The sequence below is a fragment of the Amblyomma mixtum genome, chromosome 3 (genome assembly GCF_055824585.1).
Source record: "Amblyomma mixtum isolate Tamu chromosome 3, ASM5582458v1, whole genome shotgun sequence".
In the NCBI taxonomy this organism is placed as follows: Eukaryota; Metazoa; Arthropoda; class Arachnida; order Ixodida; family Ixodidae; genus Amblyomma; species Amblyomma mixtum.
This window is the reverse complement of record NC_143014.1, coordinates 249061829-249075316: the sequence shown is the minus strand read 5'-3', so window position 1 is coordinate 249075316 and position 13488 is coordinate 249061829. Positions and strand designations below refer to the sequence as shown.

The following is a 13488-nucleotide window of genomic DNA, read 5'->3' as shown; positions in this document are numbered from 1 at the left end:
ACTTACAGGCCCAACAAGTCTTACTCGGGCGCGTCCGGGCGCCCTCCACCTAGGGACCTCCACTAGGGACCTCCTAGGGACCCTAGGAGGTCCCTAGGGACCTCCAACTAGGGACCTCTACCTAGTGTTTGTAAGGATCGGTCCCTTACGGGCTGATCCGAACACCTCCTGTGCGTTCTGAATAAATGTTTTCACCACCACCACCCCACAGATAACCGTGGCTGCTTCGATTCCGCGGGCCATCAAACAGGCCACATAGACATTCAAGGCTCGTGGAGCCCTCTCCTACGTCGCGTTGCGCTTAGCGACTGGTGTTTTACAAGCACACCTCATACACCAATGCCATTTTCAGCCCCTTACCAGGGCATTGTCTGGAAGCCGTCAATCGAGAATGTATGAGAGTGATCGCTATAGTTCCGATGATTATTCCGATAGTGTCTCTTGAAGGGAATACACTGCTGGCCACGGTGGACGAATTAGTACCCCTGCTTTGCGAAGATCGCATGCTGAAGGCAAGCCTTTTCATTCGACTTGTGTGCTCATGGGTTACGCTCCGCCTGGCGCATTGCTGTTGAGACTTTAGCTAGTTAATCTTTCGTGGGATATTGTGCAACCGGGCGAGCAAAAAGCCAACAACGACCCACTTCACCAACTTTCACCTCAAACTGCGTCAACTCTTCGTAGGCAGATTGTTGAATGAGATACCTACGTCTCCTCGGGCTCAATTAATTCTCCCTGCCGACGAGAACATTGGGTGCTGAAGTAAGAACTACTACCTGCAGTCACAGAGAATCCGTGTTTACCAGACGTGCTACTGTGAGGTCATGCGTCTTCCTGTGTGAAATTGGTCGAAGTGGTAGATGAGAGCCCCCACAGCTTTTCTACTGCTAGCTGTCATCGTGATTCGAACCGGTGCCCTTCGAGTCATTCGCTTCTTTATGTTGCAAAGCTTTGCTATCTGCTGTGCCGGTATAGGGCGCCTCTAATGAAGGAAAGGCGCGCGGCAAGCCTATTCTGGTGTCTGTTCTTTGGCGGCTGCCCGTTGGGTATACGAGGGGTAGGCAGCAGTGCGCGTATCGCGTGCATCGCACAAGCAGCAAGATGTTTGGCGGTGCTTGGGCTTTTAAAAGGAAAGATGGCATGCATGAGTTGAAGACGAATCATGAACGCGCGGAGGAGGGCTTCCATGCATGGCAACCTCGGCCAAGGCCAAAGCGGTGCCCACTTACCTCGTTACTGGGAAGATGTTCCAGTATGGTCCAAAATAAAGTAGTTTGTACTCTCTCAGTTAGTAGAGCAGAAAGTTGGGCTTGTTGGTTGATATGCATACTGAAGAAATTGCGCAGAAACACGAGGACAAATCAGGGACAAGACAAGGATGAGCGCTCGTCCTTGTCTTGTCCCTGATTTGTCCTTGTGTTTCTGCGAATTTTTCTCAGTATGTACTCTCTCACGCCAAAGCTCATGGGGAGAGGGGGGGGGGAGCAGGGGAGTGCAATCTGCCGGTATCGATTTCCTGTACCGTGAAAGCAATAAATGATGTGTTTTATAGACTTCAAACGGTCTTCAAACGCACGCGCGCACGCACGCACGCATGAGCACATTTTGAAGGATTACTAAGCTGATTCCTGGAAGCAAGAAGGAGGACGTCCCAAGATGGTGGTGGTAAAAACATTTATAGGCAATTAAATTTTTACAGAAAGGTGATTGGGGCAGGACCCTATTGGCCCTTTTCCTTACAATACTAGGTGGAGCCCCTAAGATCAGCTTTCTCAGGTGACACAAGCCGTAACTCACATTATCCAAACATGGATAAAAGATAATCCGCGCGTCCTTAAACGCGTAGGGCCAATCAGGGACGCTAACCGCCCCTCCAAATTCAACAGAGTTATTCCCGATGAATTTGACTTCTCGGAAGACTCCTGCATGTCTGCGCCGGGCACTAGCGGACTGGGGAGTCTTAACAACGTGACCCCACCCTCCGCCTCCGACCATGGCCCCCAACCCTAAGTCGCGAGCAAGAACAACTCAGCCGCTTACACTAATGCAGTGAAACTGCCGAGGTCTCAAGAACCACAAGAAGCGGGCTCATCTCCGCCTCTATCTTGAGAACCTTGAGTTCCTCGTCGCCGTGGTTGCCCTTCAGGAACCCGGCGCTGGTGCCAAACTCACAAACTACACATTTCAACACAACCTGCAAACATGTATACTTGTTCACTGCGCAGGAGGTGACACTTCCCACAACACCGTCTTTCCCATACACGATGGTTTCAGTGCTTGGGAGGAAGCTTGCGGAACTTCTTTCCACACTTGGACTCACCCTGCACACTGACCCCGCCAACCCAACACGTGTCGGCAATTCCATTCAACGAGATACTTGCCCGGATCTCACATTTACACGCAACATACGCCATGACGACTGGCTGAATACAGAGGACACTCTAGGTAGTGATTGTATAATCAACACAACCATTTACATGCATCCCCTGAAACGCCCACTAAAACAAGTTCGTATCCCTGACTGGACGACTTTCCGCACCTCTCTACCTATCGTAGACCCCCTCCAGTCGGGATACGACGCCTGGTCCAGATCGCTCACGTCTACACTCACACAACACGAAAAGCAGATACAGCTCACAGAAACACAAACAGACGTGGACAACCACCTTCTCCACCTTTGGGAGGCCCGTCGCAGCCTCACGAAGCGATGGAAGAAACAGAAACATAACAGACGCCTAAAGAACCGCATCCTCGAACTCACACAACGGGCAGCGGAATATGCTACTCAGCTAGCCGACACTAACTGGGTGGACCGGTGCAACGCGGCTGCTCGCCAGATGTCTGGCCGCAACACGTGGCGCCTGTTCCGCGCTCTCATCGATCCAATACAAACACGCAGGGAAACCCAACGCCAATTACATAGGGCCTTGCACAACTTTACAGGAACGACAAAACAGCTAGCGCACACGCTCAGGGATCGCTACCTGTGCACTACTAAGGACCCCTGGCAGGCGGCGTACTCGTATGCAGGCGAAGATAACACGGAGCTGGACAAGCCTTTCCAACTCCACGACCTCCGGGCAGCCTTAAGCAAAATGAAGCGGAGCACTGCACTCGGGCGCGACAAGGTTACGGTCAAGCTCTTGGCCAACCTTCCCGACGCAGCCTACGCCGCGCTCCTCAAATACATCAATAACATTTGGGACGGAGAGACTTCTCTCCCTCTCGATTGGAAATCGGCTCTCGTGACCTTTATTCCGAAGGCCGGCAAACCTATTGATGTGGAGAACCTTCGCCCCATCTCCCTCACGTCTTGTGTCGGCAAGCTGATGGAGACGATGGTGCGCGACAGACTCTCCGATTTTCTCGAAACACAGCACACTTTCGCGGACACCATGTTCGGTTTTCGCCCTCACAAGTCTGCACAGGATATACTTCTGCAGCTTCACCACGACATCTTAGATCCTGTCGAATGTCCCCACAACGACAAGGTGGTCCTGGCCTTGGATCTTATAGGTGCATTCGACAACGTCAAACACGAAGTAATCCTGGACCACCTCAGCAACACCAACTGTGGTCACAAAACATTCAACTACATAAAACAATTTCTTACAGACCGTCAAGCCTACATACGCATACAAGATGCGGAACACGGGCGATACACCATCGGCTCGAGGGGAACACCTCAAGGCGCGGTTCTGTCTCCCCTCCTCTTCAATTTGGCAATGCTTCATCTTCCCTCCAAACTGTCTTCTTTGCCCGGGATACATCACGCTCTTTATGCGGATGACATTACAATCTGGGCCACGCAAGATAACCTGGGCCACATGGAATCCTGCCTGCAAGCAGCGGCGACCCTAGTCGACGACTACGCGGCCTACTGCGGACTCCAGTGCGCCCCATCTAAATCAGAATTTGTGCACATACCTCCCTCCCCTCGGGACACAACTCCGCTTTGCATCAGTCTCCCCTCGGGACCGATCCGGGAGTCCAAGGAGATCCGCGTCCTTGATCTCTTCATACACCATCAACGCAGGGTCGACACTACCCTAGCCAAACTTCGCACAGTGGGAGACCAGGTGGGCCGCATGGTCCGCCGGGTCTCCAACAAGCGGGGCGGATTACGAAGCAAGGATGCACTGCGGCTTGCCCATGCTTTCGTAACGAGTAGAATCCTCTACTCAACCCCCTACTTGCACCTGCGCAAACATGATGATGACCAACTGGAGGTCATCCACCGGAAAGTCATCAAGCGGGCTCTCGACCTCCCGGTCACCACGTCCAACCAGCGACTTCTGGCCTTGGGCGTGGTAAACACATTCCGGGAGCTTCGAGAAGCCCACTTAGTCAACCAATACACGCGTCTTGCACAGACCACGTCCGGTCGCCGCCTCTTGGACCGGCTACACATCAAACATGACTACCATATTGAGGAAAGGGAGAGAGTGCCAGAACCCTGGAGACGCGCCCTCCGGGTCCGACCCCTTCCCCGCAACATGTCCAGAGAAGACCATAGCGGTCGTCGCCAGGCGCGCGCGGAAGCGTTGGCTCACACCACGGGGTGTGGTACACGGCCGCAGTCGTACACAACACAAACACAGTTAACGGGCTCACTTTCAAAGCCTACAGCGCAACACACGCGGAGGAGATTGCCATTGCTCTGTCTCTCACTACTCCCAAGTCGAAACACATCATCACCGACTCGCGAGGGGCCTGTCGGAACTATGAGTTGGGCTGGGCTCCCCCGCTTGCCTGGCGCATATTGGAATATAGCTGCCGATGCGAAGATCCAACTCCACGCAACATGATTTGGGCCCCCGGTCACGAGGGCCTCCAGGGAAACGAACAGGCCGATCAGGCCGCCCGCGCGCTCTCTCCCCGGGCTATCTCCCTGTCCTTGGACGCCTACTCCCAATCAGACAATCTGGCCCTTACATTCAAACACATCCCCGATTACTACAAGGAGGAGCACTGGCGCTACCCGGCCCCTTGTAAGGGACTGGATCGCGCTGACGAGCGCCTCCTCATCAAAATTCTTACTAACACTGTACTGTGCCCGGCGGTACTTAAACATTTCAACGCATCCTTTGATGGCACGTGCCAGTTCTGTGGGGAGGTGGCTGCCACCTTCCACATGGTTTGAGCGTGTCAATCAAACCCATCTATCCCCCCCAACCCCAACACCACCAGAGTGGACTGGGAGGCGGCCCTGCTCGGCTGTCAGGACCTAAAGACCCAAAAGGCCTTAATTCACCGGACGCGGGCGGCGTTGCTTGCCAATGGGGCCCCGGAATAGGGGCTCCACCTAGTATTGTTAGGGGAAAGGGCCAATAGGGCCTACCCCAATCACCTCTCTGTAAATATTTATTGCACTAGAAATGTTTTTCACCACCACCACCACCACCCAAAATGGGCTTTGCCCACCCCTGAAATTTCGGTGGCCCACTTCCGAAAATTTGATCATTGAATTGACCCACGTTCGGAGCAGAGCTGAGACACCACCAAAATGGGCTTAGCCCACGCATGAAATTTGGGTGGCCCACCCCCAAAAATTTGAAAATATAGTTTACCCATGTTCAGAACCGTGCTGAGAACCACCAAAATGGATGTGGTCCACCCCTGAAATTTGGGTGGCCATCTTCCGAAAATTTGAAAATTGAGTTTACCCCCGTTTAGAACCGAGCTGAGACAGCACAAAAATGGGCTAGGCTCACCCCTGAAAATTTGGTGGCCTACTTCCGAAAATTTGAACATTGAGTTGACCCACGTTCGGAAGCCAGCGGTGATGGTGGTGAAAACATTTATTAAGAATGAACAGGAGATATATTTGGATCAGCCCGTAAGGGACCGATCCTTACAAACACTAGGTGGAGGTCCCTAGTATGGGACCCCAGTTGCGGTGGCATCCGCGCGGGCGCGCCCGACTAAGGCTTGTTGGAGCGGAGACACCACCAAATGGGTTTGGCCAACCCCTGAAATATGGGTGACCCAGTACCGAAAATTTTAACAGTGAGTTGACCCACGTTCGGAACCGAGCTCGGACACCCCCAAAATGGGTTTGGCCCACCCCCGAAATTTGGGAGATCCATTCCCGAAAATTTTAAAATTGAGTTCACCCACGCTCGGAACAGAGCTGGGACGCCCCCAAAATGGGCGTGGCCCATTTCTGAAATTTCATTGACCCACACCCGAAAATTTGAAAATTTACTTAACCCATGTTCGGAACCCAGCTGGCAAACCCAATTAATGGGATTGGCCCTCTTCTAAAATTTCGGTGGTCCAATCCCCGAAATCTGAAAATTGAGTTTACCCATGTTCGGAAGCGAGTAGAGATACCCCTGAATTGGGCTTGATAAGCTCTGAAATATGAGTGGCCCACTGCCGAAAATTTCAAAACAGAGTTGACCCAATTTCGAAACCGAGCTGGGACCCCCCGAAAATGGGCTTGGCCCACCCCTGAAGTTTGGGTGGCCCCCTCCCCAAAATTTCAATATTGAGTTGACCCACGTTTGCAACCAAGCTTGGACACCCCCAAAAAGGGCTTGGCGCACTCCTGATATTTGTGTGGATATCTCCCCGAAATCTGAAAATTGAGTTTACCCACTTTCGGAACCCAGCTGAGACAACCATAAAATCTTCTTGGGCAATGCTTAAATACGGTTCCTTTTAGGCGAAAATTTCAAAATTGAGTTGATCGAATTTCGAAACCCAGCTGGCAGACCGCAAAAATGGAGTTGCCCAAACATGAAACTTGGGTGGGCCACTCCCGCAAATTTCAAAAATGAGTTGACCCACGTTGGGAACCGAGCTGGGACACCACCAAAATGCGCTTGGCCGACTCTGAAATTTGGATGGCCCACTTCCGAAAATCTGAACATTGAGTGGACCCACGTTCGGAACCGAGCTAGGGCACCACCAAAATGCGCTTGGCCCGCTCTGAAATTTGGGTGGTTCACTCTCGAAAATATGAAAACTGAGCTGAGCCACGTGGAACCCAGCTGAGACAACACAAAAATGGGCTTTCACCACCCCTGAAACTTGGGTGGCCCACTACCGAAAATTTGAACATTGAGTTGACCCACGTTCGCAACCCAGGCGAGACACCGCAAAAATGGGCTTTCACCACCCCTGAAACTTGGGTGGCCCACTACCGAAAATTTGAACATTGAGTTTACCCACGTTTGGAAGCGAGCTGAGACACCACAAAAATGGGCTTTCACCACCCCTGAAACTTGGGTGGCCCACTACTGCAAATTTGAATATTGAGTTAACCCACGCTCGGAACCGAGCTGGGACACCCCCAAAATGGGCGTAGCCCACTTCTGAAATTTCATTGGCCCACTCCGGAAAATTGAAAATTTAGTTAACCGATGTTCGGAACCCAGCTGGGAACCCCAAAAAATGGGATTGGCCTTCTTCTGAAATTTGGGTGGTCCACTCCCTAGATTCTGTAAACGCAGTCGACCGAAGTTCAGAACCGAGCTGAGACACCACTAAAATGGGCTTGGCCCACCCCTGAAATTTGTGTGGCCGACTCTCCGAAATCAGAAAGTTGAGTATACACACGTTCGGAAGCGAGCTGAGATACGGCTAAAATGGGTTTGGCCAACTCTGAATTATGGGTGACCACCTGCCGAAAATATCAAAATTGAGTTGATCCAATTTCGAAACCGAGCTGGGAGGCCGCAGAAATGCGCTTGGCCCACTCTGAAATTTGGCTCGTTCACTCTCGAAAATTTTAAAACTTAGTTGGGCCACGTTCGGAACCGAGCTGGGTCACCAACAAATTGGGCTAGGCCCACCCCTTAAAGTTGGGGGACCCACTCTGGTAAATTTCAATATTGAGTTGACCTACGTTCGCAACCAAGCGGGGACACCCCCAAAATGGGCTTGGCCCACATTAAGAAATTTGAAAACTGAGCTGACTCACATTCGGAACCATGCTGGGACACCCCCAAAATGGGCCTGGCCCATTCTAAGAAATTTCAAAACTGAGCTGACTCACATTTGGAACCATGCTGGGACACCCCCAAAATGGGCTTGGCCCACTCTAAGAAATTTGAAAACTGAGCTGACCCAAGTTCGGAACCATGCTGGGACACCCCCAAAATGGGCTTGGCCCACTCTAAGAAATTTGAAAACTGAGCTGACTGACATTCGGAACCATGCTGGGACACCCCAAAATGGGCTTGGCCCACTCTAAGAAATTTGAAAACTGAGCTGACCCAAGTTCGGAACCATGCTGGGACACCCCAAAAATGGGCTTGGCCCACTCTAACAAATTTGAAAACTGAGCTGACCCCCTTTCGGCACCATGCTGGGACACCCCCAAAATGGGCTTGGCCCACTCTAAGAAATTTGAAAAGTGAACTGACTCACATTCGGAACCATGCTGGGACACCCCCAAAGTGGGCTTGGCCCACTCTAAGAAATTTGAAAACTGAGCTGACTCACATTCGGAACCATGCTAGGACACCCCCAAAATGGGCTTTGCCCACTCTAAGAAATTTGAAAACTGAGCTTGCCCACATTCGGAACCATGCTGGGACACCCCCAAAATGGGCTTGGCCCACTCTAAGAAATTTGAAAACTAAGCGGACCCACATTCGGAACCGAGCTGGGACACCACCAATATGGGCTTGGCTCACTCTGAAATTTGGGGGATCCACTCACGAAAGGTTGAAAAATGAGTTGACCCCGTTCGGAACCGATCTGGAACACTACGAAAATGGGCTTTCCGCGTCCATATCGCACTGGCGGAACTGCGCCAACGACCACGAATGAACAAGACACGTTCGGCCCGCCTGACGGGTTTTGTCGCCGCTAATCTTGATTATGCAAAGAAACGGCATCGTTTGGACAACGAACTGGCTCAGCGTGTTCCGTGCGACTCGGCCGCACTTGATGCGGCGGGAGGAGGCTGGCGTGCGGGGGCACCAGAACCAGATGGGCAGTGTCTGTGATTGGTCGTTTGCTTTCTGATTTGCTGTGGCTTTCTTCACACCGACGTCACGGCCAAATGAAAGAGATCATTGCACAATACGGCCCTAGGAATTTCACTACGCGAGAGTAATGGAAGGTCTGCAACTCGCACGTCTATACTTTCTCATGAAATTTATGGTGTATGTGGGTTTAACATCCGTAATCGACTCAGGCTATGAGGGAAGAAGTGAGGGAAGAAGAAGTGGGAGCGCACTCCCAGAAGAATGCCTGCGTTAGTTTGCAGATCTCCAAATTGCCATTTTGGACGCGGAGCTCACGTACAGTGATTGCAGCATAGAGCGACATGACATCTGTGAGATCCCGTAGGCACCCCCCGAGGTATCACCGGGTCGCTACATCGCGATGTGGTTGCTTAAGGGGGACTGTCGTTGAAAGCACTTTAGGGGGGGGGGGGGGGGGAGGGCAGACGGAGAACTGATCGCAAGGGCGGCCACAAAAGCAAACTAAGAAGGAAAATAGCACAGAAATAAAACTTGTACTCGCCACATGGATAGGGGCTACTAAACAGATGTTTCTGTGCATGATGGAAAAAAAAAACTGTCGTAAAAGCGTGCTTAGTCTTGGATATCACATAAAAAAAATTCCATTTTCTGTTACTTTTGACCAGTTATTAGAAAAACAACATAAAAGACAGATTTTTGCCAGCGGCTTTTTCTGCAGAAAGGTGCAAATCTAGTGGGCTGCGGAACGGTACTTGTCTACGGAGTAGGTTTTCTTTTTGTCGATGAGTTTTATTCTAGGAGAAGAGCAAAAAAAAATATGGTGTCTGAAAAGAATGGCAAAAGGGAATATTTGCTCCAAAGGCTCAAGTCTAGTGTAGTAAAAATAAGCCAGAGGGAGGAATAATATGTGCCAAAAGCCGAATGACCTATATTGCTGAGAAAATGGGTCCTAAATATACCGAAGAATGCATGAGAAGTGTAGGCCTACCTGGCGCCCTTAAGGAACCCCAGACTGGGAAATATAACGCGGAACCCTAAAGTACGGGGCTCATTGGCACAAGTGTAAGGTTGAGGGATAAAATTCCATTAATGATTATTAAGCTGATCTTTACTCCTTTGAATTGTAAGGTAGGCGTAATATGAAGACAAAGGCAAATATTTTTTCTATCCCTGCCACCTGATGCACACCATGGTGCATCTGGAGCGCCGGGCAGCGCATAGCATTTGATTAATTAATCAAAAAATCGCCTTCACGATACGGCAGCGCCATCTGTGCTGACAAGAACCGCGCTCAAAGCTGGAAAATCCCCGAGGAAAATACCCAGACATGGCGACAGCGTGCTGCGCAGTCGTAGTCACGGACAGTACACGTGTGCATCGCTGTCGGGAAGAGATCGGTTTCTGCCATCCGGTTTGTCACCAGAAGCTTTCCTTTGTGCGTATTGGGCACGCGTTCGCCGCCGACCATCCTGGTAGAAAACCGAGCCAGGCGCTGCGTGCAGTTCGTCATCCGGTCCCACGCTGGCCGACTCACGCCAGCGGCGCTGCTCTGGGCCCCTATTGGCTGCCGAGTTGCCTCGACACGTTGCTGCCCCAGCCGGGGAACCAATGGGCGGGTCGCAGACAAGCGCAAATAAAGAACCGATGACGCTGGTGCTGAAAGCAAACCCTTCTTCCTTTTCGATGAACAGTTTGAATATTTTATTGCAACAGATGTATCGATTATTTCTTTCAACTCTGCATTATACAGAACCTGCACGGCCTTCGCGGAGCTGGGATTATTCGAGCGGTTAGTGATAAGCGCGTGCCGGTTGACATTCATGAAAGTGAGATGCACTATCAACGACGAGTTACCAAAGAAATGGACATATTTCATGTTAGCAGCAAGTTTTTTTTAACACTCCTGAGCACTTAGTTTATGGCATTGGTTATATCGTGGTACCGCTCTACGTGGTCCAAGCAGTAAGGCAGAACGTGTTCTACGTTGTACATGGACTAAACCTGGACGCCCGCACCTCGGCGCATGTCATGACAGATGGCGTTGCGAAACCCCCTGCCTGCCTGCGCAGGGATCCTCGCTTTGCTCGCTAAGCTGCCAGCCATGCTGCTGGTAATAGTGCACGTCTTCGAGCGCCGCTGATTCTGAGGAGAGCAGCGCTAAACGACGGAAAATCCCCAGAAGCACAATTGTTGCGTCCATGCATAGCAACACTGGGGCAGACTCATAGGTAGTGTGCGAGGCAATTGCTTCCTGAGATCGCATTCTGCCATCCGGTCTGTCACCAGACGCTTTCCGTCTCACGACTTGCGCGCATGCATTCGTCGCCTACGGCGTTGGAAAAAAACCGAGTCACTTGAACAGCCCAGGCCGCCGTCAGATCTGACGGTTGTCGACTCGCTCTACCTTTTTTTCCACTGCGCTCCCATTGGCTGGCGTGTAATGTAGACGTGTTGCTGCCCGTGCCGAAGAACCAATCAGAGGCTCCCTACTCGAAGACAATGAAGTGCAGATGTAGCGAGAAGATATTGGAGAGTCTCCGGTAGTCGTAGCACAGTAGGCGTATGCCGGACAACCTCCTCACCCGGTCAGTGCGCATGCGGTGCAGGCATCCGGCAGGTATGCTATACGTTTGACGCGAGTATGTCATCGCTGCGTTCGCGTATGCTAGAACTCTCCACTGAGAGATTACTGCTTACGGTACGAAAACCCGTCGACTAAAAAAAAAAAACATTCGTGAAGAAAACCATTTTCATCTTCGCTTCAGCTATTCTAAGGTCAGATTAAATTTTTAACCCGGTCCTTCCTCGGCCAGCAATTGTGTAATTGAAGTAAGACCTGTGGTGATTTAATTTCGAGAAATTGAATGCGCCCAGAAGTAGACTTCTGCCGGGGTTGTGGGATATTAGCGAAGCCGGTGCGCAGTTCGTAGCGGAACCACAAATTTGACAACAGGGGAGCTTAGAGTAGAAGTATATCGACTTCTTAGGTGCATTATTTACATTTCGTCTGAAAGCTAGAGAACTCGAGAGTGCCGGATGGAATCTGCTAGGAGTAGCGCAACAAGGTGTTCTAACCTCTTTGGGCTTGCTCAAAAGTCATATGCCTCGACGGATTCCAGCGTACAAGAGTAGGACGCCACAGAATTCACCCATGGGCCCAATGCAGCTCACAAACACATGTTTTCTTTGTGGAGGCGCAGAGTAAGAGCGCTATCATAGCGAGTATGCGACCAGACCACAAACTAAACAATTCACCCTTTACTCAAGATAATGGACTAATGAAATGTGTGCGGGCCTACCATTTAGCAGGTGCGCCTTCTCCCGGAACCTCTGAAGGATGACGTGGTTGAAGGACTCGGCTGGGGCGTTGAGAGCGAGAGAACGCAGGAGGGTTCGGGTTTAATTTTTGTCTTTCGCAACGCGCACGGTTGAACTATTTGGAGATGCGGTCGTGGCCAGCTATTAAATTTGGAGCGTTTAAAGGCAGTTTGGGTCCTCTTGATGTCGTGAATAGGATGGGCTTCAGAATCGCAGCCGCTTGCGCCGATATCATACCGTCTACACCGACGAGAGCTGCGATACGCTCGCATAAATTATAACAGAGCCCCTGCCTGCTACAGCAGCGTCACGACGTGCCTTTGGCGTGGGATTTTGTTCTGTTTGGGGCATTTAAGGCCGTCAGGTACAACGGTGTCACGAGACGCTCACCGTCGCTCCCCCTGTCGTCGAGCATGTGCATTAGCCGCCGGCATTGGCGAGATATCCGAGTCGGCGGAGACGCGTCATCGTCCTCCCTCCCACCAGGCGACGCTGCCCGACTCATCGTCGCGGCCTTTCGTTTGTTCCCGGGAAAGTCTGAACATGATGCGGAGCATACCGACGCACCAGGGGGATCGCAACCAGAGGGACGTCAGCGCACAAACCTGCCGACGAGGTGCCGACATCATGTATCCAGTGCCCTAAAGGTAAGCTCTGTGGGAGGGGGGAGGGCGGGGGGGGGGTTATTCTCGAAAATGAACATCTCGATGAGCGACCCGTCTTAGGGTGACTTGTTATTTTAACTTCACGGCGATGGTATGACTTTGCACGGGACTCTTATACGTATAGAACCCTCTCACCACACTCTCGCCGCACTGTTCCGACGCGTGCGCTCGTGGGTTATCCCCATCACACACGTAAGTGGGACGACTTCAGCTACTTATTCCTTCGTGAGATTTTGTGGGATTGGGCGACGAAAATCCAAATAACGACCCACTTCTCCAACATTCACCTCATACTGCGTCAACTATTCGTAGGCGCATTATTGAATAAGATACGAACGTCTCTTCGAGCTCAATTACTCCCTCTGCGGACGAGAAAATTGGCTACTGAAGTGAGAAGCACTATCTGCAGTCACACACATTGCGTCTTTGACGAGACGCTTCTCTCAGGTCATGTGACTTCCTGAGTGCAATTGGTTGATGGGATAGATGAAAGCCCCCACAGCGTCACTACTGCTAGTTGGCGTAGTGATTCGAACCAACGCCCACCTAGTCATTCGCCT

At 51.4% G+C, this 13488-nt stretch overlaps 1 protein-coding gene across 6 annotated transcripts in view; it reads left to right on the top strand.

Annotated features, from left to right (window-relative positions):
- LOC149354285 (uncharacterized) overlaps positions 1–13488 on the top strand; it is a 101344-nt gene that overhangs the window by 67438 nt on the left and 20418 nt on the right. Inside the window, exons 1-2 of one of the 6 annotated variants that reach the window (XM_089583260.1) lie at positions 11142–11562; positions 12750–12910. The exons of 4 other annotated variants lie outside the window; for them this stretch is intronic. In XM_089583260.1, the coding sequence (XP_089439386.1) occupies positions 11508–11562; positions 12750–12910 (216 nt within the window). In that variant the 5' untranslated portion in view covers positions 11142–11507. Of the gene's footprint in view, positions 1–11141; positions 11563–12749; positions 12911–13488 lie in introns of those variants that run through there. One more of the 6 variants, XM_089583261.1, reaches the window with a different exon arrangement.